Here is a 26383-nt window from a genome sequence, read left to right on the forward strand (position 1 = left end):
GGTCAATGAGCTTCAAACGTCAGTCCTGACACCCCGCTCCAGGATCAGGACGGTGGAAAGTTACTTTACTTTAAACTCACTTCTGCAAGTTTAAACAGTCCAAAAAAGATCCCCCTTCTTCTCCTGCTGCCGAAGGGGGGTTCAACAATTTTAAATGATGAAAGCCAATCCTTTAGAAGCGATTTTCTGAGCTCTAGTTTACGTTGTCTTTGCTTTATTCTGTCTACAAAGAAACGGAAGGCTGACTTCCTGTTTAGACCTTCCCGTTTCAGTACCAAATTGAAGTAAATTTTTAAGTCCAATTCCTTTCTGCTCGCAAGTCCTTATTTAAAGTCCGATTGTTCAAAGTTTAAGTACTCACGGGTGCTTATTTTAGAAGCCAAATTGTCCCAGGAAAAAGGCAGCGCTCTCCGGCAACGGCTATGCAGCTTCGCTCCACAGAAATAGCAGTTGACTCACAGCACCGCGCCACTTCCCCCTCTTCAATTCGGAGCCCGTTAGTGGGTTCCTTTGCGGGTTGGGGGGGCGCTAAGGGTGCCCGCTGAGTCCCATGGTCACAGGCTTCATCCGCCTGTGATTTTTAACAGGGTCCCCGCTTCGCCGTAGCGGAAAAGACCCGTTTCACCACTCTGCCTCATGATAGAGCCGACCCTGGTTTTTAGCAGCATAGAAACCAATCTGTATCTGGTTTAAAGAGAAGCTTTTAAGATTCTCTACAGGAATGGGGAAGATGTAGCTCTTTGGGTGATTCCCAAACAATCATTCTTGACTGTTGGACCTACTGGCTGAGGCTGATGGGAGTTGTAGTCCAACCATAACTGGAGGGTCACATGTAGCCCCATCTCTGCTCTAGTAACTAGAGGGGGAACAGAACAACCCTTCTTTCATCTCATGCACCCCACGGATTTGATGTTCCTTTTGTAGGTGCATCGACCAAAAGTTCAAACGCTGCCCGCCCCTCCCGACCACCTCCGTTGTCATCGTCTTCCATAATGAGGCCTGGTCAACCTTGCTTCGCACTGTGTTCAGCGTCCTGTACTCCTCCCCAGCTATATTGCTAAAGGAAATCATTCTTGTGGATGATGCCAGTACAGATGGTAAGTACAGTCTCTTGGGAGCTGGAGGCACGTGGGCTTCACCCTGAAAGGCAGAACAAACCTCTTGCTTTTGCAGAAGGGCTCTAGGGATGAGGGAGACATTTGATTTGATTTGAAGGTGAACCTACCTAAGTCACACTTTCTGGAACAATATGCAAACTGAAACACAGCCCTCCTCCGAAATTCACACTTCCCTGAATTTTGCAATGCAGTCATTCCACCAAGTAACACCCACAAAAATTCATTATATTAGGGCAAAGTATGCATATATAGGGACGTGGGTGGCGCTGTGGGTTAAACCACAGAGCCTAGGACTTGCTGATCAGAAGGTCGGCTGTTCGAATCCCTGCAACAGGGTGAGCTCCCGTTGCTCGGTCCCTGCTCCTGCCAACCCAGCAGTTCGAAAGCACGTCAAAGTGCAGGTAGATAAATAGGTACCGTTCCGGCGGGAAGGTAAATGGCATTTCTGTGCACTGCTCTGGTTCTCCAGAAGTGGCTTAGTCCTGCTGGCCAAATGACCCGGAAGCTGTACGCCGGCTCCCTCGGCCAGTAAAGAGAAATGAGCGCCGCAACCCCAGAGTCGTCCATGACTGGACCTAATGGTCAGGGGTCCCTTTACCTTTACCTTTATGCATATATAAATGCATATATTAATGAAAATAACATGCAAACGTGCAGTATGGGGAAATTGCTTTGCAAAAAAGTATGAGGAGAAATTCCAAATAAAATGCTGACAAATTTTCATGAGGACTTTTTGGGTTTTAAAAAAATCGCAAATTGCTGTGGAAATGTGGAGAGCTGAATATTTACCCAATTGTTCTTTATTTTGAAATATTTATCCATTGTGATTATTGGTGCTGTTTCTGCAGCTGCTTTCATTCTTCTTTAAGGAAAACCCCTGCCAGTTTTTTGCCAGCAGAGGTGAGATTCAGAGCTCAACCTAACTAGTAGTCCTGAAAGAGAACTTGCCAGAGAGGAAATATACAAGTAAATCTGGTAGTGGTCAGATACTGGTGTAGTTGGGTTTACCCAGGAAGTGAATAACCTTTAGGCTCTGCCTTTTGCAGTTTTCCCTTCCTGAGGCATTGCTGTTAAAATGCACCCTTCAACTTGATTCACATTGTGGCAGGTTGTTGATGGTTTTGCTTTTGTTCTGTTTATATTGGGGGGGGGGGTGTTTTAATCCTGCTACAGTCGTACCTTGGATCTTGAATACCTTGGCTCCCGAACTAATAGGCTCCTGAACGATCGAAACCCGGTAGTGAGTGTTCCGGTTTAGAACAATTTTCGGAAACAGAATGGCTTCCGGGGCTTCCAGTTGGCTGCTGGAGTTTTCTGCAGCCAATCAGAAGCCATGCTTTGGTTTCTGAACATTTTGGAAGTCAAATGGACTTCTGGAACGGATTCCATTCGACTTCCAAGGTACGACTGTATTTGACTATTTCTGCCATTTGACTGGAGACACTTTTCCCATGATCTGTAGATGTGACAGGCCATATTTAGCTCCCTTCTGGGAATAAATTGCTCCCTTGGGCAACTTTAGTAACCACAAGCTGGCATTTAGTAATCTAAATTGGTTGTGCCCGAGGTTAGGATAATGACACAGTTCAACCTCAGGACTTCCCAGGGGTGGAGCAGGGAGATGAAGAGGATCTGCTCTCCTGAATCTCAGCTACTCAGGTTCTCAGAAGGCTGCTGAACTCATCAAGGAGGGTTTGTGAGTTCTTTTTAACATATCAGCTAGTCTAATGTAGATAGTTATTTAATCCCTGATTTGCTTGCACAAAGCTTACACGGGGGTTAGATTCTTTCCAAACTTTCTTGAACATTTGTTCTGATTTGTTTGCAGAGCAGTCATACGTCAAGTAATACTTGTTTTGTGTTCACACTGATTTGCTTGTGGGATGTTTGATATGTTTTACCATTCATCTATTCATCCCACACTTCTCCGCGCATTCCCCATTACTTTCCTAACTGCAAAAGTCCCCTTTTGTACTGGATTTGTTGCGCTGGGGAAATGACAGAGCCCTTTAATCCACTTTAGCTGCTCAAATCTAAAGTACTAGTTTGTGCTTGAGTCCCTCCTGCAAAATAATGACAGACTGAAGGCAGCAAATCTTTAATCTCTGTCCATCTCTTATGCTTGGAATTCTACTCCCCTAATACCTGCTTAGCTCTTCCTTCCTTCCTTCCTTCCTTCCTTCCTTCCTTCCTTCTTTTAGAAAATGCCATCACTTCTGTTTGGGCCTTTGAGCAGGTATACAGTGCGTTCACTATCTCCAAAGCAAATGCTCTGCTGGGAGTGTTGCTTAATTTCCATCTGAGCATGGCTTCTGGGAAGGTTAAGAATGCATGCAAGTATTGGCCAGCATGGTATGCCTGGGCACGGAAATGATAGGTGTTTGGCCCTAAATCTCTGTGGTCAGTGGGAAGAAAAATTAAATGCCTGTTCAGCATGTCATACTGTTGTTGGTGCAAGACTTCTGTTGCCTTCTGAATCTTGTGCTGCAATAAATTAGGTGACCCAGAGTATCAGAACTGTATGCTTAACACTTGCACACATCAAATAGAAACCCACTTCCTTGTGGGTTTTGTTCTGTTCTGTTCTGTTTTGGGTTTTTGCCGGTTCTTCCATCCAAAACATTTGGATGCTACATCTAGTCCAGGGGTAACCAAAATTGTCCCCTCCAGATATTGTGGACTACAACTTCCATCTTCCCTGACCACAGACTATGCTGGCTGAGGCTGATGGAAGTTGTTTATTAAGTATCACCAAGTGCTCGGTGCACTTCCAGACTGTCGCTATTTTCGGGTGAGACTCAACCGCATAACTGGCCAATTCAGGTTGTGCAACTATAATTGACTGGTAGGTCTTGCGCAACAAACCCGTTCCTCAAAAGATCAGCCTTTCTGTGCTCAGAAAAGTGATGGGGAAATGCAGTAGGAAACAGGTTGGGACACTTAATTTGATTTAATGTCATCTAGCCTCCCTGCAAACAAAGCAGAATGAATGTTCAATAAATAAGTCATCTGGAAGCACCTGTTTGGAGGGAGGGGAAGAGTGTGTGTGTGTGTGTGTGTGTGTGAGCGAGAGAGAGAGAGAGAGAGAGTGTTACTGCAACAGGCTAGCACAGCTACCATTTACCGTATTTTTCACCCTATAGGACGCACCGTCCCATAACGCGCACCTAGGGTTTTTGGGGGGGGGAATAAAGGGGGGGAAATTATTTTTCCCCCAGGCGCGGGGCTGGGGCGGAGGAAGCCCGAGCTTCCTCCGACCCCAGCCCCCAGAACAGGCAGCTCTCTGCAAGCCGTGGGAGCCCAGCGCCGGCTCCCGCTGCTTGCGGAGAGGTCCGCGAAGCGTGGGCACGCTGAGCTCAGCGCGCGCAGGCTTCAGCATGCAGGCAACTCTCTGCAAGCGGCGGGAGCCCAGCGTCGGCTCCCGCTGCTTGCGGAGAGCTGTGCGAAGCCTGGAGAGCGAGAGGGGTCGGTGCGCACCGACCCTTCTCGCTCTCCAGGCTTCAGCGAAAGCCTGCATTCGCCCCATAGGATGCACACACATTTCCCCTTCATTTTTGGAGGGGAAAAAGTGCATCCTATAGGGCGAAAAATACGGTATATGGCGGTTGCCTCCATTTCACAGCCGTTGTTTTTCTTGGTACTGCGCTGCCTGTTCCTGCGGATGCTGTTTCAAGCGGTCTCTTCCGTGCAGCTGCTTTTCAAGTTTGTCTCAAAACCCGATGCGGCAGAAGAGCAAAAGCAGGCCATGTCTCACCACAGTGACTTGAACCGCTTCCTGCCATGCGCCACACCTGGCAGTGAGCTGAGTGCCCAGAGAAGGACTAGGCCTGGATTCTAAGGGATGCCTTCTAAACAACCCTCTCAAGGTTTACACCGGGGATAGTTACAAACACAAAAAACTGCAAATACGTTGAAAACAAGACTTAAAACCCTCCCCTAACACTCCATACTTCCCTGTACAAAGGGCCTGCAAGACAGGGCTGTTCCGCCTGGCCTTTGGTTTGGACTTGGTCTGACCCTTATGTTTCCCTCTTATGGTCTTGATTTATCAGCTACTTTAAAATGAGGCTGCATTTTAAATTGCATTTTAACCTATATTTTAAATTGGGGTCCCCCCCCTCTCTTTTCCCCCTGTTATGTTTTTACTGTGATTTTATTGGTGTTAGCCACCCTGAGCCTGGCTTTGTCCAGGGAGGACAGGGTATAAATATCATTTATTTATTTTAGAGCCAGTGTGGTGTAGTGCTTAAGAGCGGTGGACTCGTAATCTGGTGAACCGGGTTCGCTTCCCCGCTCCTCCACATGCAGCTGCTGGGTGACCTTGGGCTTGTCACACTTCTCTGAAGTCTCTCAGCCCCACTCACCTCACAGAGTGTTTGTTGTGGGGAGGAAGGGAAAGGAGGTTGTGAGCCGCTTTGAGACTCCTTAGGGTAGTGATAAAGCGGGATATCAAATCCAAACTCCTATTAGAATTGCTCCATTGCTCCAGATGCTTTTGCCCTTGGTGCCCTGCCCCCAGAAGGAAATGCGTCCCCCCCAACTGCAAAAGCTTCTCCACTCCTGCCCTCCCCGCTCCTGTCCCCATCCCCTCCTTCTCTTCTCTTCTCCTTGCCCTGCTTATTCCAGTCCGAATCCATGACCACTTATTTGTTTTTAATATGTTGTGAAGGGGCAAAAGAGGATATGTTAAGCAGCTTTTTTACAAAAAGGTTTTAAAATTGTGCTCGGAACGAATCTCACCTTTTGCATCATTCCTTTTCCACACAGTTGCCAGGCGTTTGAGCGCTGTGCCCCTCTAACACTTGATACACTCTGTTCCAGACTACTTGAAAGACGAGTTGGACAGCTATGTGAAGCAACTGCAGATAGTGAAGGTCGTCCGGCAGCTGGAAAGGAAGGGCTTGATCACTGCCCGGTTGCTGGGTGCCAGTGTTGCCACGGGAGACGTGCTCACTTTCCTAGATGCTCACTGTAAGTCGCAACTCTCTCCGCTGGCAAGCTCAGTCCTCAATGTGGGGCTTCTGGAGGCAAAATATTGCCAAGGCTGGCAACTCTGTCTTGCTTCGCAAAGCCAGCACACACACACAGTGCTGTGCACGTGGTTGGATTGCTGTACCGTTGAGGCTAGTTTGCAAACTTCTGCTAACGGCAGCATCCAGTCATGAGCTGCGGCAGATCAAACATCACAGATATGAGTCTGGCCATTGCCTCGGGTGCTGTGCTTCTCAACCTGAGCTGCTACACAAGGTCAGTTGTTGGTGATCAACTGCAGAAGAACAACATGGTTTCTCTGTACGTGTGCATCAATGTGGTTGACAGCTGAAAGTGTGGGCAGACTCGGCTCAGCAGGACTGTGCGTCAGGAGATGATGTGAGGCTCAAAGAGCTCACACACACGTACATGGCATCAACTGGCTGATCCAAAGGTAGAGAAATCAAGAGACTTACATGCATGTGTGCATGTACTCTTTTATTGGGGGTGAGAGTGAGGAATCCTGATTTGGTAATGTTCTGCTCATGGAAGGCACAATAGGATACAGCCCCATGCTGTGCGTTATGAAAATGGCATGCATGTTTTCGTTCTCTCTTTCTCATCATCATCAATCTTTATTACGGTCCAGAGACCCAACAAATCATTACAAAGCAATACACAATTCATACAGCCTACCTCCAGGTTAAACAAGCATTTTGTTTAGAATATAGGGATCATTTGTTCTTGCAACCACCAATAAAAACTTTGCCACTGCTAATGTTCTAGCATTTGTCCGGTCTTCCAGGAGGAACCTGACATAGTGAGCCTCTGATTTTCCCAGGAAAGGTACCAGAAAGGGTAGTATCAGTTCAGCCCTGGCTTGCTCATATTTTGCACAATGCAGCAAAATATGTTTTATGGAATCAATGTCTTGAGCACACGAGCAAAGTCTGTCCTGGTAGGGAACTCCTCTCAACCTGCCATCCAACACTGCAGAAGGATTGACTTCCAAGATGGCGCCGTTAGTGGTAGCATTGACTTGAGCTCCGCATCAGCTGATGCGGTTTTTATTATTTTTATCAGTCTTTTATTAGCTTTTATCAGCCGCAGTATTTTATCTCTATCATTTGGCAGCTATTATATTCACAAAAGCTTGAGTTAAGGGCTTGAGTTAAAAGTCTTAGAGAAAGTCTTAGAAAGTCTCTTTCTTTCTATTCGCACAAAGTGTGGCTTTCTTAGGGACGCAATTTATTTGTGCATGCCCTGGCTATTGCATCAATAGCAGAATAGTGTATTTTTGAAGGAGGCTAAAAAGTAAAAGCCAAAAGGAAGGAGATTTATCCTCCCCACAGTGCATAGCAACAGAGCTATGGCGCAACAAATGGGGGCACCCAGTGTGGGGCCTGTCATACTTCCAGACCCTTTCTGGCTGGGCTGAATTTTGTTGAAGGAACTCAAGGAGGCCTCCACGCAGATACAGCAGGATGGCCTCATGGTGTTATGGTCTCACAATGGACTATAACTCCCATCATCCCTAGCCATTGTCTGCATTGGCTGGGGCTGATGGGAGTTGGAGCTGAACAACCTCTGGAGGGTCACATGTTTCACCCAAACATGTATTTGGGGACCCATTTCTTTTTCTTTCTTTCTTTTACTATAGATTTAATGGTGATAATGCTCCTGTTGAGACCCACCTTGGATCAGGCTGCAACTCACCAGTGGGTCCCAACCCGCTAGTAGAAAACTAGTGCTTTAGTGTATTGCATTGGGATGTTTTCTCAATGTTACCACCAGAGGTCAATGTGCATTTTCACAGTGGCTTTGCACAATATTTTTGGACCCTGAAATGGTTATTGCGTGGCGAGTTCCCGCCCCCCACCAGGGAGAAATAAAGACACTGGAGTATTAAGGTTAAATGGGCGAATTAGGCCACAACTTTATTAATTTCAGGAATGAGAGGTATTGGCTTAGGCACTGGTCCTATCAACTAGCCAGCTCCAGCCCGATTGCATGAAGACCAGCATGGGTTAACACCATAAGGGGTGTTGCTGAGGCACGTCAACTAGGAGCTCCCCCGGGTCACCACTCGGGGGCGTGCCTTAGGCCCTCACCTCCATAGGCTTCGGACAGGGCCACGCCCCCCCCCCCGGAATCCTTTATCGGAACCCCTTCTTACCAATGCCTAACCGCCAATACCAAGGAGTTGTGATGAGTTGCTACGAGGTAGGTGAAAAACCAATTGGCTGAAATTGCCAATTGGGAAAAATTCCTACCAGGCCCCTTGCGGCGACCAACCAAAGCCCATAGCAAAGTCAGAAGCCTACCTAAAGGGAGGAAGGGTGGGAAAAAACATGCAGGCTGGCGCAGCGAAAAGAGGGCAAGCCCGGCCGCGCTGGCCCTAAATAGGGCAGGCCACGCCCCCCAGCCACCCGATTGGCTGGCTGGGTTGACGACGCGGCCAGGATTCCCTCAGTCTCACGGGGGCTGGAGGCAGCCCCCGCGAATGTGGGGTGGGAGTGAAGCCCGCAACCCCACCTCCTCCGCAGGCTCGGAAATGGTTTTCCAGAACGTAAATCAGTTCCAAGCTATGAAATTAGAAGTATGAGAAGTCAGGGAGAGCCCTGATATTAGCATCCAGTTATTTGGAGTTTTCCAGTTCTGGGCATCTATAATAGTGTGGTAGACTGCTAGGCAGCGGACATTTTAATAAAAATTGCTTCTGTGTACATCTGCATGGTAAGGTGATCAGGAGCTGCCATTTTCTCCTTGCGGGACAAGGAGCAGGTGGAAGAGAGAAGAAGTGGCTGTTACAATGTCAAGAAGATGAGGTTCAGGGAAAGGAATTGCGAAAGGATTTGCAAGGCTGAAATGACCCGGGAAAATCAAAGCTTGCGTAGAGACAACACCAGATGATGCCATCCATTTCTCCTTCTCTCTTCTTAGGTGAATGTTTCCATGGCTGGTTGGAGCCTCTCTTATCGCGCATTGCTGAGGAACCCACCGCTGTGGTCAGTCCAGATATCACCACCATTGACTTGAACACTTTTGAGTTTTCCAAGCCAATTCAGTATGGGAAGCAGCACAGCCGGGGGAACTTTGACTGGAGCCTGACTTTTGGATGGGAGTCCATCCCTCAGCATGAGAAGCAGAGGAGGAAAGATGAGACGTATCCCATCAAGTAGGTCCATGATGAAAGCTCCTTTTTGATAGATCTTTTGATGCCACTCACTGTGAAGTAAACCTCTGCGGATCACAGTGTAATCTGCACCAAAACCTACACACTAACCGCATAGACCTGATAAAATTTAGTAATGTTTGTTTGGCTTCATTTGTTGGATCAATTAAAAGGGGTTTTTTAATTTATCCAAATGCCTCAATCAGACAGGAATGCAACTGATGTTGTGGTGGTTTAAGGCACTCACAAAAACTGCAGATGGGAGGTGTCATCTTAGAAGAGTCATGAAGTGGAAAGGGAGAGGAAAGCCTCTCCTAAAACGGTCCCTTTGCGCTGTTTGTGATGATGGGTAGAATAAGGTAGCAGGATCCTTCTTGCTTCATTTTAGTTGTGTGAGAGCTAGCAACAGAGTTTTCCAGGCACCTCCTGTTTGGTGCTGTAATCCCACCATCTCTCTCTCTCTCTCTCTCTTCTTTCTTTCTTTCTCTTTCCACCTGACCTCTTGGCTGTCCTGTAGGAGATAGGGAGAACATGGCCTGAGAATTGCACCAGTTGTAGTGGGTTGGTTGGACCTATTCTCCCACAAAACCCCAACTACAAAATAACAGCTAAATCATACAACACTGTAGCACTGTGAGGTTTGAGGTAATAACCGAATGTCAACAACAACAAGGACTTTATTTGCGTAGCCAACAGGCCATAGCATCAAGGAACAAACACCGACAAAAATACATTACAAATATAGTTACCGTATAATCTTATGGCCTATTAAAACCCTAGGTAAAAGCTGGATTATCATTCATCAATGTCCCTCTGTCCCATGGGCGGCGGCCTTTTCTCTGGTAGGATATTCCAGGTCGGTTAAGTAAATAGGCCAGCCAAATTGAAAGATTATGAATATAAATATAACCTCGGGGGATGGTCAGGACAGGGAGAAAGGTAATAGTAACCAGATGCAGATAAGTTAATAATCTCAGTGCTTAAAACTTGGCAGAGATAATAAAATACTAATAATAAAACATAATGATAATAATGATAAGATCCTAGGCGAGGAATCCGGGTGACGACACTGATGTCATTCAGGTGGCAGCTCTCAGTCTCATTGCTCTCTCGATAAATTTAGCAACCTTCTCTGTTGTCGAGCTGTTCTGGTCGGCTAGGAGTGAGAACAATTTGGCTTCACAAGAGCGGCCCGGGATGGCAGATAGGAGCGGCGTGATGGTCTCGTCCCTGAGATCTTTATATAGGGAACAAGACAGGAGAACGTGTGACACAGTCTCTACGTAGCCAGCTCCACAGGGGCAGAGCCGGTTCTGAAATGAATTTTTTTGATATCTACCTTCAAGAACAGCTGAGGGTAACATATTTAGTCTGGCCAATGTAAAGGCCCGTCTGAGTTTTGGAATAGTTAAGGTAGACAAATAAGGGGCCCGAATGTCATAATTCAAAACTTGTGTTTTTTCTTTCCTTCGGAACTAGTTTTATTCGCAGGCGTTTTATTTTTCAAACAATGGTTTGATGGTGATTTGGAAAAGCCACTTTTTTTCCAGTTGGTTTTTCAATAAGCCAGCCACCGTGGGATAAAAAAGTCTAGGGCAATCAGCGGTGGAATTGAGCCAAAAGAAAACCAGCAATCACAGGCAGAATCAGGCAGTGGCGTAGCGTGGGGGGTGCAGGGGGGACCGGCCGCACCGGGCACAACATCTGGGGGGGGGCGCGCTCGCACTCGCAGCTCTCTGCCCCTACCTGGCTCACTCACTCTCTCTCACTGCAGTGCTGGCTGTGCAAATTCGATCCGAGCCGCTGGGTCGCCGCCCACTGTGGAGGGGGTGGGTGCCAGGTGTGCGGTGCGGAGAGAGAGCGAGGGACTATCTGGGGGAGGGACAGTGCAGCGGCCGCCCAGCGCAGCGCTGAGCGCGGGAGAGAACCACACCAGACCAGACCAGGCAGCAGCAAGAAGAAGCTGGCAGCGGCGGCAGGTTAGGGGTTAGGGGGCGCAAATTACTTGCCTTGCCCCGGGTGCTGACAACCCACGCTACGCCGCTGGAATCAGGAGCTTCTCAGTCCTTCCTGTCCCTCCATGTATTCCAACCTATAAGTGACCTTGCAAACAAAATAGCAAAGGAATTCTGGTATGCAGAGGTGGAGTGGCTTTGAGAACAATTCGGAACATGATAAATGGGTGTGTAAGTGAAAGGCTGGCTGAAGGAAATGTGGGGGAAACCTCTTGCACAGATATGTAGGTTTGTACCCAGTAATTCTTCTAGTGGCTGAGGCAACCTTTGGTGTAAATGACCCCTGAGATCTGGGTCAGCCGTGTTTGCACATCACTCTTAATTTTTCCAAGCACCTTATGGTGAAACCTTTGTCCGGCTTGGATGCCTGCAGTTTAGTGTGGGAACAGACGACACTGAAAAGCAATGTGTTTGAGGGTATAATGATGAAATCAGTTCTTTCTGTGCAGTGGGCCCATTCATACACACAAGTCATCCTTTGGTACTGCAGTCATCTAGAGATGACTTTGCATGCGAGTGCCAGGCTTGAATTGCTGGGATGAGGAACCCTTGGACTTCATCTCCCATCATCCCTGACTATTGGCCAAGCCAGCTGGAGCTGCTGGGAACTGAAGTCCAACAATATAACTTTGTGTTGTAGATCCCCACTTAGCGTACCACCACCCCCGTTAGAAAAATATAAATTAATGTGATCTACCTCCTGGCGCTTCCTTGGGATATAAGGATTATAAACCACTTGGTATACTCGGAAGTTCTTTATGAGACACAATGCCAGGACTCCCCCTCCCCTTCCCCCCTTTTTGCTGTACAAAAGCCAGGATAATGAAGGCCGTGACATGAAAGAGCCAAGGTTTATTCCTTTCTCTTTTCAAAGCCTGCCAGCCTCTTGTCTGTTTTGGCAGTGGGCAGCTGCAGAGTCATTAAGGTAACCAGTATCCCAACCTCTTAAAGCTCGAAATGACCTTGAATTCATCAAGTGGAAGACATTTAATACCGGCCCTCCAGCCCTCGCCATTGCACCAGCGAGACAAAACCCCTGTTCCTTTTGGCCTCAAGTACAGCTCCTCTTTGTGCAGAGGTCAGACGGGAGGCTGTTCTGCCCCCAGTGAAAGGGGCTCAGGGACTCCTTTTTGTTGCTGCTCCATATTCTGAGAGGGAGAGAGGCTGGCAGCTTGGCTTGTCAGCGGCTCTTAATCTGCGCTGCTCGCCTTAGTAAGAACAGAGCTGTGTTTCAGGAGGTGGGGGTGAACCTTGTTGAAGCAAGTTTTCGACTCCGATCTCCGTTTCTCTCTTTTTTAAAAAGAAAGAAAGAAATGCCTCTTGCGAAAGGAGCAGGGCAGACTGAAAAGCTTCGTCCCCAAGTGCTCTCAAATTTGGCTTGGCAATATGCATTTATCGTAATGATACCTGAGGCTGAATGAAGGGCTTGTCTGCCTCCAAAAGGCTCTGCCTTAAAGTTCCTAGTGACTGAGCGCCATCCTAAGCACTGGGGCTGTTCCTGCTGCTTCTGATGTGATCAGCCAAGGCCTGCCTCACGTTCTCCTCCTTAGCTCTCCCTCTCCTTCAACACATCTGGGCTTGGTTGCTGCTGGTTTTCTCAAGAGTAAAAAGGTAAAGGGACCCCTGACCATAAGGTCCAGTTGTGACTGACTCTGGGGTTGCGACGCTCATCTCGCTTTATTGGCCAAGGGAGCCGGCATACAGCTTCCGGGTCATGTGGCCAGCATGACTAAGCTGCTTCTGGCAAATCAGAGCAGCGCACGGAAACACCGCTTACCTTCCCGCCGGAGTGGTACCTATTTATCTACTTGCACTTTGACGTGCTTTCGAACTGCTAGGTTGGCAGGAGCTGGGACCGAGCAACGGGAGCTCACCCCGTTGCGGGGATTCGAACCGCCGACCTTCTGATCGGCAAGTCCTAGGATCTGTGGTTTAACCCACAGCGCCACCCGCGTCCATTTCTCAAGAGTAGACTTACTGAAATGAAGGGACCTAAGCCAGCCATGTCCATTAATTGCAGTGGGTCTGCTCTGAGCATGGCTGAAATTGGATACAACGCCATGTCTTGGGCTCTATGCACTTTTGGAAGCAAAATAAGCGTATGAAACTTTATGCTGTTCATAGTTTCAGTTTGAATGAAGAGTTTGGAATTTCTAGGGTGTGTGTGTGTGTGCATATGTGCGGCACACCGGTCAGCTTCTGCTGTTTAAAACATTTAAATCCTCACATCTTATTTTTTAATTATTTGCATTTTCAAAAATGGGAACAGAGAGCATATTTAACCCCCTCCCCCCTCCCCCTTCCCCCTGTCCCACTTACAGCTTCATACCAAATACAGTGTGCATACACACAAAAGCTCATATCAATAACTAACATAGTTGGTCTCTAAGGTGCTACTGGAAGGAATTTTATTTATTTATTTATTTATTTATTTCAGCATATATACATATACCATATGACTTCCCTTCCACGGTTTTCCTGGTTCCTTTGCTTTTCCAGTACTCTGTGTAATCCACATCTTTTTAATCATCCAATTTGTTCTCTATTAAATACCCTATCTATTTCAACTCTGCTAGATTTACTTGAGACCTGCTAAGCTATGTATCTGTTTATACTGGTTCTTAAAATATTCAATCAACTTGCCCATTCCTCACAACTATTTGACAGCAGGACGCCAAGTAAAATAGCACACGACAAAATAGCATACAACAAAAATATATTATTTTTAAAAGTTTGGAAGGTAGTGGTGACTGGAAAAGTTGCACAAAAAGTGCAGGGTTTTTAAATGATTCTGCAAGGACCATGTTGGAAAATAACCCTACACACTTTGCATGCTCTCCAGCCATGATTTTGTACCCAGTAATTCCTGAAGAACATCTTGGGCATCTGGATAGCCTGCAGTTCCTTGAGATTTGCAGCAACAGCTGTGATGGAAGCAATGGATGGGCAATGGTGTCAACTGTCCCTTCCTCTAGGCCTTTGATGTTCTCTTAGTCCTATTGACCCTTGTTCTCACACATTCTTCTTGTTCTGTTTTATTTAATGCATGTTTATTCTCCCTGTTGCATAGCTTAGAACCTGGTTTTAATACTTTCGAAATACAGTTCCAAGGATCAGATCAGCGGTCTGTAAGAGCATCAGTTGTGGGAGTAGTTAGATTTTGGGACGGCAGACTACTGGGACCTTGATATAAGCAATCATAAGCAAATGCACCTCTCAAACACATACAAAATTCATATGCATAAATTTCTTTTTAAAAAAACTACAGTGGTACCTTAGGTTACATACGCTTCAGGTTACGTACGCTTCAGGTTACAGACTCCACTAACCCAGAAATATTACCTCGGGTTAAGAACTTTGCTTCAGGATAAGAACAGAAATCGTGCGGCGGCAGCAGGAGGCCCCATTAGCTAAAGTGGTGCTTCAGGTTAAGAACGGACCTCCGGAACGAATTAAGTACTTAACCCAAGGTAATATTAAGTATATTAAGTACTTAACCCGAGGGAGCCAGTGTGGTGTAGTGGTTAAGAGCGGTAGTCTTGTAATCTGGGGAACCGGGTTCGCGTCTCCGCTCCTCCACATGCAGCTGCTGGGTGACCTTGGGCCAGTCACACTTCTTTGACGTCTCTCAGCCCCACTCACCTCACAGAGTGTTTGTTGTGGGGGAGGAAGGAAAAGGAGAGTGTTGGCCGCCTTGAGACTCCTTCGGGTAGTGATAAAGGGGGATATCAAATCCAAACTCTTCTTCTTCTTCTTCTACCACTGTAATTCAACAGAACAGCAAAAAGAAGCACCAACAGGTAACTCCTCAGAAAGCTAGCCTAAATGGAGGTCCCTTGCAGAGTTGCCTGAATCTTCTCCCTGAGCCTCAGGGGTATTGCAAGAAAAGCCTTGGCTCCTCGCCACAGATCCGATCTCCTGTAATGATGGTATTCTGAGGTGGGCAGAACCTGCTTGACTGAAATTGATACATGCAGCTCCCAGTCAGTGTAAGGAACAAGTCGTAGGTCTATATACCCTAAATATCAAACTAGGAATTTCAGAGAGGATCTTGAGCACTGATTGATGCTGCAGTTTCCCTTTCGCTAAGTATCTCTCTTGCTGGAATTTGAATAACATACTCACAATTCTCCCTTTTTGCAGGACTCCCACATTTGCTGGCGGACTCTTTGCCATTTCCAAGTCCTATTTTGAGCACATCGGCTCTTATGATGATCAGATGGAAATCTGGGGTGGGGAAAACGTGGAGATGTCCTTTCGGGTAAGAAGGAAAGGTACAATATCCTAATTGCAGTACAGCTATGGCTGGCCCGGCGTATTTTCCAACTATACCATATTTGCAGCACAGGGAATCTTTCATTCATTCCTTCATTAATCAATCAATCAATCAATCAATCACCAGCTCTCCAACAAGGCAATCCCGGGGAGAGGATGAGAAACAACATTCCATCGTTGGCTTTGTAATGTGTTGCCATTAGGGTTGGGTTGTCTTGCTGCTTTAAAGGAAAAAAAATCAAAACTAAAGGATTGTGACGTGAGCAAGCCTAGTCTCTCCCTGGGCTCACTTACCTCCCCTGAGATGTCTTTTTTCAGGTTTCAATTAACCATAATTTAACATTGCACCCAAACCCTAAACCTGTGGTTGATGATACCTGTGATTTGTTGAAATAAGCCAGCTTCATAAACCACAGTTTCAAAGCTGGCTTGTTTAAAATAAACCATAGTTAAGATTAATCATAGTTTGTTGGATTTGGATGGCACAGGGAAGGTGTAGTTAACCAAAACTGGAAGCAAAATCTTCCAAACTCTTCCTCCGTGGAGAAAAAGGGGTGGGGAAGAGAGGGTCGTTCCTGTTGCGATAAAACACACATTCTGCATAAATAGCAGTTCCATGTATATACCTTCAATTTCTATTGATAAAGGATGTGTGCAAGCAGCAATGTGGTTCTGAATTTGCTCACAGCAAGTGTGACAACTACACATTATTGAAAGAGTTATGCTCCCTTAGAATTACTAGAAAAGTGTAAGAAAATCTGGGATATTGCAAACTTGGTAAAATTTACAGATTAGATATGGGTATATAAAGTAAAGGAAATAACTGAAATCCTTTTTAAGGAGGGGAAGTATTTTTTCTTTCATTATTGCAATGAAAAGCTTGAGTGGATCACGTGGGAGCTCTTTATGGTGGTTTTACGAACATAAATGTTAATTTTCAAAAGGGCCCCGTCTGAAAAGCAGCTTTCGAAGGCTAAAAGCTGTTTGGAGTGCCACCCTGTGGCTGCAAGGGAAATCAGAAGTGGGTATAGAAGTTTCTTAGAGAGCCAGGGATCTCCTATCCAAGACTGCCAATGCACACCCACAAAAATGCCTGGTCGTGCCTTCAGTGGTATACTCAGGTCTATAATGTGCCCAAAGCCAACTAGCAGAAGGGAGCAAGTAGCTGCAACATGTTCTGTTGCAGCGACATTAAGCATGGTTGCAGCTGCTTGTGTCACCCTAGTGATGTTCACCCACCCCTGGTTGCTAGCTAGACAAATCTCAAAGTGGCAAAGTCCAGATTACTTCTAAGTGGGACCCCAAGGTAGGGCCTAGTTTCATCCGTACCAGAGTGGAATGTGTCCTTTGGGGCATAAGGAATCCTTGGGTTGGTGAAGAGGCCCTTTAGCTCCTCACTGGGGTCACCAGCTCTGGGTGTGGGGCCTAGGCTCCTTTGAAGGGGCTGATGGGGAAGAGGATGATCTCGGGATTTCTGCTCCTCAGACTCTGGTGCTGTTGGAGCTCTCTGAATCTTGCTGGCAGAACCATTCTGTACCTGAATCGCAGCATTCATGGTCGTGACACAAGGGTAGATGACATGTGAAACGCATAATTTGTGTTTCAGTTTGCTAATTTGTTTTTTGTATAATTTTTATTACATTTTTCTATTTTGTATTTTAGAATATTCATTTGAACAACCTTAAAATGTCAATGACTTCCCTTCTTCTCCTTCCATTGTTCAGTTTGCATGCCATAGAGCCCTGCATATTTTACATAAACTAAACCATTCAGTATCCCATTATTACATCCATCAAAACTTATTTACACTGTTGAATATATCTTAATGCTGCCAGCATTTTCAAATGTACACAACTTTCACTCATATATTCAGTAAACATTTTCCAATCTTCTTTAAATGTATATTCTTCTTGTGCTCTTATTTTGTAAGTTAAGTCTGCCAGCTGCGTGTATTCCATCAGTTTAAGTTGCCATTCTTCTTTAGTTAGAACCTCACTCGTTTTCCAATTTAGGGCCAACAAAACACGGGCCACAGTAGTGGCACACATAAATAGCCTTTTTTGACACCTGGGAATTTCCATCTGAATTATCCCCAACGAAAAGGATTTCTGGGTTTTTTTGGGGGGCGGAGTACTTGTAAACATTTTTTTCAATTCATTACAAATTATTCCCCAATACTCTTTAACCCTTTTACAAGTCCACCACATATGATAGAACAAATGATAGCTTGCTTTTTAAAGTTGTGGTGAGGAACCTGTGGACCTCCAGATATTTAACTCTGATTCCCATCACTCCTGACCATTTGGGACTCACACAAGAGTTGGTGGACTCCCCTTCCTTAGAGGATTTTAAGCAGAGGTTGGATGGTCATATGTCAAGTTGAGATTCCTTCAATGCAGGGGGTCAGACTAGATGACCCCCAGGGTCCCTTCCAATTCCACAATTCAATGATTTGATGACTAGCGTGAGTTGACCAGTGTCCAGAAGGCTACTGGTTCCCCATTACAACAGCAGCTTTGGTGACTGGACTTTCAAGCATGGTGCAGAGTGAGAGAGGCAGTGTCAAACATTTTCTCCATGCCACCGTTCCAAAGCTGCTATTTTCCCACATGCACCCAGGAAAGAAGAACTGGTGCCCATGTCAGCTTCTCTCCTGTGTGAGAACCAGTGTGGTGTAGTGGTTAAGAGTGGTGGACTCGTAATCTGGTGAACCGGGTTCGATTCCCTGCTCCTCCACATGCACCTGCTGGGTGACCTTGGGCTGGTCACACTTCTTTGAAGTCTGTCAGCCCCACTCACCTCACAGAGTGTTTGTTGTGGGGGAGGAAGGGAAAGGAGAATGTTAGCCGCTTTGAGACTCCTTCGGGTAGTGATAAAGCGGGATATCATATCCAAACTCCTGTGTGTGAGTTGGGGAGGGGTGATCTTTGGTAAGGGGGAAAGCATTCTTTGGGAAGAACTGTAGCTCAGTGGTAGAGCATTTGCCTTGCATGCACAAAGTCCCAGTTCAATCAATGGGATCTCCAGGTACTGGGGACATTTCTAATCTGAAAGCCTGGGGAGCAGCTGCCAGTCAGTGTAGACAATACTAAAGTAGATGGACCAGTGCCATATAAGGCAGCTTCCTAATGATTGTGATGCTGATTCTCTCCCTTAAAGAAGAGAAAGGCATAAAAGAGCCACACATTTCACACCTTGGCCCAGGCAGGCTCAAATTAAGGCTTTCTGTTGGCATGGGGGGCATATATTTTCTGCAGGTTTGGCAGTGTGGGGGCCAGCTGGAGATCATCCCCTGCTCCGTGGTTGGCCACGTGTTCCGTTCCAAGAGTCCCCACACCTTCCCCAAAGGAACTCAAGTCATCTCCAGGAACCAGGTGCGTCTGGCGGAAGTCTGGATGGACGACTACAAGGAAATCTTCTACAGAAGGAACCAGCAGGCCTCCCAGATGGCTAGAGAGGTATGTAAGCCAACTTCCCCTGGAAGTTGCTCTGAAGGATCAGGAGTGCCCGTCCCTTGTTTTCAAGCATGTATTTAGAGCAGCCTTCCTCAGTTTTTGGACTACAAGTTCCATCAGCCCCAACTAGCAGAGTCTATGATCAGGGTTGACGGGAGTTGCAGTCCAAACATCTCGAGGACAACAGTTTGGGGAGGTCTGATTCAGAGTTGTCACATAGCGTCTTCTCATTTCTCTATGTAGAGCTGATTCAGCTGTAGTGAAGAGGGTTTTCAAACATAGTTGCAGGGAGCCTCACCAAGGCAAGAAAAAGCCCTGTACAGTGGACACTCGGGTTGCGAACGTGATCCGTGCAGGAAGCACATTCGCAACCCGCAGCACCGCATCTGCACACGCGCGGGTTGCGATTCAGCACTTCTTTACATGCGCAAAGTGCGATTTAGCACATGTGCAAGCACTGAAACCCGGAAGTAACCTGTTTCAGTACTTTCGGGTTTGGCATGGTGTGCAACCCGAAATCGTGCAACCTAAAGCATCTGTAACCTGAGGTATGACTGTATGGGCATTTCATAGAAGCATAGAATTGTAGAGGTGGAAGGGACCCCAAGGGCCATCTAGTCCAACCCCCTGCAATACAGGAACCTCAACTAAAGCATCCATGACAGATGGCCATCCAACCTTTGCTTAAAAAACCTCCAAGGAAGGAGAGTCCAACCTCTCAAGGAAGACCGTTCCACTGTTTCAGTGGTTGGATGACTGAGAGTTGCTCCTCTCTGACCCCTGAAGTGCCCAAGCATAGGCTGGGGAGCAGGGAGAGATCTGCTGGGGCCTTGCCAGGTGGTGGCAGTTGGGGGCAACTTACCCTCAAGAACCTCCAGAAGTCTAGAAAGGAGAGCAATGTGGAGCCCTTCTAAGCCTCTGCAGACTCCTCATGCAACGCCCAGGGCTGAGGCCTACCTTGGATTTAAGCTCGCATCCAGGGCCATCTTACCCATAGGCGCTAGGGGTGCAGGGCACCCGGGCGCCGGGCTCTCAGGGGCGCCAGGCCGAGAGTCCAGGGGCCGAGAGTTGAGTCCAGGGAAGAGCCTGCCCATTGGTCAGAGCGCCACAGCGGGCTCTTCTGCTGCAGCCGGCTCTGCGCTGTGAGTTTGGGGGCGACTGAACCAGCGAGACGCTGAAGCGGCCAGCCAGCTCCGTCCTCCTGCGTGCCTGGGACTGGGCAACTGGGGGGGGGGGCGCACCGTGCGGATCTTTCCACCCCAGCGCCGCATATGCTTAAGACAGCCCTTCTCGCATCTTAAGCCATGGGTAGGTAAGCTAAGGCCCAGGGGCCGGATGTGGCCCAATCGCCTTCTAAATCTGTCCCGCGGATGGTCCGGAAATCAGCGTGTATTTACATGAGTAGAATGTGTCCTTTTATTTAAAATGTATCTCTGGGTTATTTATGGGGCCTGCCTGGTGTTTTTACATGAGTAGAATGTGTGCTTTTACGTATTTAAAATGCATCTCTGGGCTATTTGTGGGGTATAGGAATTCGTTCATTTCCCCCCCAAAAAATATAGTCCGGCCCCCCACAAGGTCCGAAGGACAGTGGACCGGCCCCCTGCTGAAAAAGTTTGCTGACCGCTGTCTTAAGCAAATAAAAAAATAAAGTAAGGAATTGTTTGTTTTCAGAATTCATTTAGAGATTTGGTGGGTTCTGCTGTGGGTTAAACCACAGAGCCGAGGACTTGCTGATCAGAAGGTCGGCGGTTCGAATCCCCGCAACGGGGTGAGCTCCCGTTGCTCGGTCCCTGCTCCTGCCAACCTAGCAGTTCGAAAGCACGTCAAAGTGCAAGCAGATAAATAGGTACTGCTTCAGCGGGAAGGTAAACGGCATTTCTGTGTGCTGCTCTGGTTCGCCAGAAGCGGCTTAGTCATGCTGCCACATGACCCAGAAGCTGTACGCTGGCTCCCTTGGCCAATAAAGCCAGATGAGCGCTGCAACCCCAGAGTCGGTCACAACTGGACCTAATGGTCAGGGGTCCCTTTACCTTATACAGGAAGGAGGGTGGGCAGTGATAGTGTCTCCTTTTTATGAACTGATACTTTAAAAACAAACAAACCATGCTGTGCCTTGTCAGAAAACGTATGGAGACCTCGCTGAGAGGCTTGAGCTGAAGGAGCGGTTACATTGCAAGAACTTCACCTGGTACCTACAAACCATTTATCCTGAGATCTTCATCCCAGACCTTACGCCGGCGTTTTACGGAGCTGTAAGTGCGGGTTTGGCGTGTTCATTGCCTGAGAGAGTTCTTTCTGGGCCACAGCAAAGGAGCATCTAGCCTTGCCTTCTATATCCAACCACGTTCCGCCAGATGCCTCAGGAAGAAACACCCCAAATTTTCCACTTGGCCCTTCCTTGGTTCATAATATATTCTGCAGTGAGGACTGGCTCAGAATGCCAGTATCTGGTCCAGATTCGGATTGAGAATATATGTAGGGGGAAGTGGGGCAGATTGATACAGAAAAATTCAATCTCATATTTTATGTAACAAAAATGAGTCAAATAATTTTTTATTTTTTATTTTTTGCTTGATGCATGGCATAACTAATCAATGTTATAATAGCAATCAAAAGAACCATTAAAGTTAGAAGATAATGAGAATATAATGACTTCAGTAAAAAAAAATGGGGTTTGTATCATTCTGCCCCACCGATGGGGCACTTTGATACAAAGCATAAATTGTATGAGAATAGTAATTATTTGCAAAAATTTAATGAAAAAACATTTTTTATTGTGAGAGATCATAATCAGCCTTACAATTTGCTACTTAAAATTTAAATTACGTGTCAAAACTAAAAGTGTTTCACACATATCATAGACTTTATGGCAGGTTTTCTTAACAAAACATCAAAACTTACATTAATCTCTCCTCAAACATCTATCCATTAAAAAAAAACTTTGGAAAAACTTAAAAAGTATAAGAACTCACATTAGGTAGTTCAAAAAATAGTAATTTAAACAAAATGCTTATAAAAAATAAGATAACTACTTAACGTTTAGCTTCTATTTCACATTATATCCACTTAAGTCAATAGAAAAAGTACAAAGAGATGATGTTTGACAAACATACAAGGTCCTGGTTTTTTCCTGAGATATGACACTTGATAATCGGTCATATTATATTTAGAAATGACTTTGGCCACGTAGTAAACAACAGTTTTTTTCTTTTCAAATTTAATGAGTTTAGAGATTTCATGCAAACTTGTATATTGGGGCACTATTGTACACTAGTGGGGCACTTTTATATGTATCAATGTGCCCCGTGTCTTAGTGTATCAAAGTGCCCCAGTGGACATATTTTTTTAAAAAACCACACCTAACAATTATTAATAAAACCACTGAACTTACTTAAAAATCACGTGTAATCCTGACTACTGAGTGCAATAACTTACCTTTGGGTATTTTTAAATCGTAACTAAACGACATAAAACAGCATTGGAACACTTTTACATTTCACGTAATTTTTTAGTTGGCCGTGCTAAAAACATACCTACTCTTGTCAAACGCCAACGGCTAACTGGCGGGCGGCACAGTCGCAACTGTTGTACTCACACATGTATAGACACGTTTTAGTGATGTCGCAACACAAATAACATTTCTCGATATTGAAATATTGTTGGTGCATCAATGTGCCCCGCTTCCCCCTATGTTCCTAATCCAGATGGTAGGCCTGTAAAACCTACATGTATAAACATTTAAAATTGCTTGTGTATTTCCAATCTTCCATCCCACTCCAATGTGACTAAGAGTGAAACTCCGGGAATAGGTTTGATTCTCCACCATGTGAAAATGATGCATGTCTTCACACATCGACTCATATCTTTTGTCCTGCGCTTTCCAAGCACAACGCCATGCTTTAAAGCTGAAGCACAACAAAGGGCACTTCAGGTTTCCCCCAGATTGTCATTTGCTATGATTCAGCAGGTTTTGGGGGGAAGTGCCAAGGCAGGAGGGGGAGCACTTGGACACAGAGCTTTAAAGAAGAGACCTATGCAGCAGAAAAGGAAATCTGGATGTGTCTTTTATTCGCTGCCCTTTGGCTTTGCTACAGAACGCAAACCCTGCATTAACCAGCCTTCAAAAGCTTTAATTTTTGCTTTGTCAATCTGTACTTCTCAGCTTAAGGGACGCAGGTGGCACTATGGGTTAAACCACAGAGCCTAGGACTTGCCGATCAGAAGCTCGGCGGTTCGAATCCCCACGACGGGGTGAGCTCCCGTGGCCCGGTCCCTGCTCCTGCCCACCTAGCAGTTCGAAAGCAAATCCAAGTGCAAGTAGATAAATAGGTACCGCTCCGGCGGGAAGGTAAACGGCGTTTCCGTGCGCTGCTCTGGTTCGCCAGAAGCGGCTTAGTCATGCTGGCCACATGACTGGAAGCTGTTCGCCGGCTCCCTCGGCCAATAAAGCGAGATGAGCGCCGCAAACCCAGAGTCAGTCACGACTGGACCTAATGGTCAGGGGTCCCTTTACCTTTACCTTTACTTCTCAGCTTATGAACTCTTGACTCCTTCCTTCCCTCCAGTAGCGGAGCATATGCCTGCGCTGCCCAGAGCGGGCACGCTCCCAAGGGGTGTGTGGTGCAGAGTGTGTCCTCCCAGGCATGGAATAGCCGCTCAGGGTCCCTGCAGCTGGGGATGGAGCGAGCCGCCCATGGCGAACATTCAGCGCGCCACCTGCCCGCAACTCCCAAGCCTCCCCCAAGCTGTCAAAATGAAGGGGGAAGGGGGGAACAGCGCCGGCAAAGCGGCACAGCTCCCCCTGTTACCTCGATGGCTCAGGGTAAGCTTGGGAGTCACGGGCAGGTGGCGTGCCGAATGTCAACCCCCTCAGTGAGGGCACCCGGGGCGGTCCGCCCCCACCACCTCCCTTCCTAAGCCCCTGCTTCTCTCCCTCCCTCCCTCCGTCAGTCTAATGGTCTTCACTGTCTCCAGAACTTAGAATATTCTGATTTGAAACCTAGTGGGAGGGTTTTTGAAAAAGGGTGTATATGTTGCAAAGGAGTGGTACAGTTTTTGTTTCTTGAGCAGGAACTAGGTATGCTAGTAGCTAGAAATGGAAGATAAGTTAGATATAGTTGCTTTGAGAGAGGTGGGAGGTTAGCTGGGCTGAAGGGGGGGAATTCGGGACTGCACACTGCTTACAGAAAGAGTGCAGAGTCAACAAGGCTGTGTCTCTGAATATTTAGGCAAATTCGCACCTAGGTACTGCTTCCGGCTGTAGATGGACCCCTGACAGTGTTGTATTGTTTTCAGATTAGAAATGAGGGTGCCAAACGCTGCCTGGATGTTGGAGAGAACAACCATGGAGGGAAGCCGCTCATCATGTACCCCTGCCATGGGATGGGAGGCAATCAGGTATGGAATTCATGAGAAAAGTCCAGTCTTAGGGTGGAATCCAGCAAAACACTCCCATTTGTGCAATGAAACTTCCCTTCCTTCTCCTCTCATGCGCTTTCCCAACCCTTCTGGGGAACTGGAAGAAACCTCAGAACAGATTTAGTGGGTACACAGGGAAAGATGGAGATGGAGGGGATGTTCTACTGCGCAGCCAAAAGTCCTTGTGCAAATGGAACTGCTTCGTTGGACAGCCCCCCATGTCTCTTCTCATGTCTGAACACACACCACAGGGCTATGCTTTCAGGGACTGCAGTCTGGCAGTTTTCTGCTGCTCTATGATTTCAGGCAAACAGGTGCTTCTGTAGAGATAGTTCTGCACTGTCTGAATTACTTCCCTAGTATAAAGGGATGCAGGTGGCGCTGTGGTCTAAACCACAGAGCCTAGGGCTTGCCCATCAGAAGGTTGGCGGTTCAAATCCCCACGACAGGGTGAGCTCCCATTGCTCGGTCCCTGCTCCTGCCAACCTAGCAGTTCGAAAGCACGTCAAAGTGCAAGTAGATAAATAGGTACCGCTCCGGTGGGAAGGTAAATGGCGTTTCCGTGCCCTGCTCTGGTTTGCCAGAAGCGGCTTAGTCATGCTGGCACATGACCTGGAAACTGTATGCTGGCTCCCTTGGCCAGTAAAGCAAGATGAGTGCCGCAACGCCAGAGTCGTTCACGACTGGACCTAACGGTCAGGGGTCCCTTTACCTTTACCTTCCTAGTGTAAGAGCTTACCCACATTTTTTCCCTAGGTTTCCTTTTTCAAACAGAAAAAAGAACACTGCATTAATCAAAATACACCTTCTACAGTCATACCTTGGATCTCAAACGGCTTAGTAGCTGAACAAATCGCCTCCTGAACTCCCCGAACCCAGAAGCAGGTGTTCTGGTTTGCAAACCTTTTTCAGAAGCCAAATTTCTGACACGGCTTCTGCGGCTTTTGATTGAGTTCAGGAAGTTCCTGCAGCCAATTGGAAGCCGCACCTTGGTTTTCAAACGGTTCCGGGAGTCGAACGGATAAAGTTCGACAACCAAGGTACAACTGTATAGACTTGTTCCCCAAAACAGTTGAGAACAGTTTTACAAAACTGGAAAGGGATTGCCTACCACTTTGTTTTGCATCCACGTTTTCTTGACGTGTAAAAATAAACCGCTCTACTCCAGAACAAAGCAAAAGCCTGACTCCTCTCAGTTGTTTTCTTTTTTTTTTAATAAGATATTTATTAAAGTTTCAAAAGTAAAAAAAAAAAGTTACAATAATAATAATAATAAAGAAAAAAGAGAAAAAAGAGAAAAAAGAGAATACAAAATACAAAAAAGTAAAAACAATTAAAAACAAATCAATCTTTCCATATCTTGTCTTTCATTCACTTGTTTCCCTGACCTCCTCACACCTCCCCTTTTTGTATTCCAGTTCAGTAAGTTAATTCAGCAAATCCTTTCCCTCTTTGTTTTTATCTTAGTCCTTTGTCTTAATATGTAATAACTGTATATTCTCATCTGTTAGCAGTCCATTTTTACATACTCCTTGTAACATTGCTACTAAAAACCCCTTAGCTTCTCCTCTCAATTGCTTTCTGATGAGGAAGGCCTCTTAGCAACTCCCCGGTGGCTGTTCTTTTGTGTGTCGTTCTCAGTACTTTGAATACACATCGCAGCGAGACCTGCGGCACAACATCGGCAAGCAGCTCTGCCTCCGTTCCAAGATGGGACCCGTGGAACTGGGAGACTGCCACTATACAGGGAAGCACTCCCGGGTGCCGGAAAATGAAGAATGGGAACTGACTAATGTGAGTGCTTTAAGTTATAGACATAGGTAGATTTCAGAGCGGCGTGCTTCTCTCTTGCTCTCGGAACCCCCGTTTTTGCCCCCCCATCGGTCATCCACTTCTTGCCAGACAGACATCCCTTGCTGCTTTGGCTACAGCCTGGCCTGGCCTGGCCAAAGT

The 26383-nt window shown here is 46.6% G+C and overlaps 1 protein-coding gene across 3 annotated transcripts in view; it reads left to right on the forward strand.

Annotated features, from left to right (window-relative positions):
* Positions 1-26383, forward strand: part of GALNT6 (polypeptide N-acetylgalactosaminyltransferase 6) — a 64509-nt gene that overhangs the window by 34082 nt on the left and 4044 nt on the right. For all 3 annotated transcript variants that reach the window (XM_080994610.1, XM_080994609.1, XM_080994611.1), the window contains exons 3-10: positions 925-1097; positions 5940-6089; positions 9033-9267; positions 15423-15540; positions 18812-19012; positions 21133-21264; positions 24308-24409; positions 26072-26224. In XM_080994610.1, the coding sequence (XP_080850736.1) occupies positions 925-1097; positions 5940-6089; positions 9033-9267; positions 15423-15540; positions 18812-19012; positions 21133-21264; positions 24308-24409; positions 26072-26224 (1264 nt within the window). The remainder of the gene's footprint in view (positions 1-924; positions 1098-5939; positions 6090-9032; positions 9268-15422; positions 15541-18811; positions 19013-21132; positions 21265-24307; positions 24410-26071; positions 26225-26383) is intronic.

The sequence above is a fragment of the Podarcis pityusensis genome, assembly GCF_964106645.2.
Source record: "Podarcis pityusensis genome assembly, chromosome: 2".
Taxonomy (NCBI): Eukaryota; Metazoa; Chordata; class Lepidosauria; order Squamata; family Lacertidae; genus Podarcis; species Podarcis pityusensis.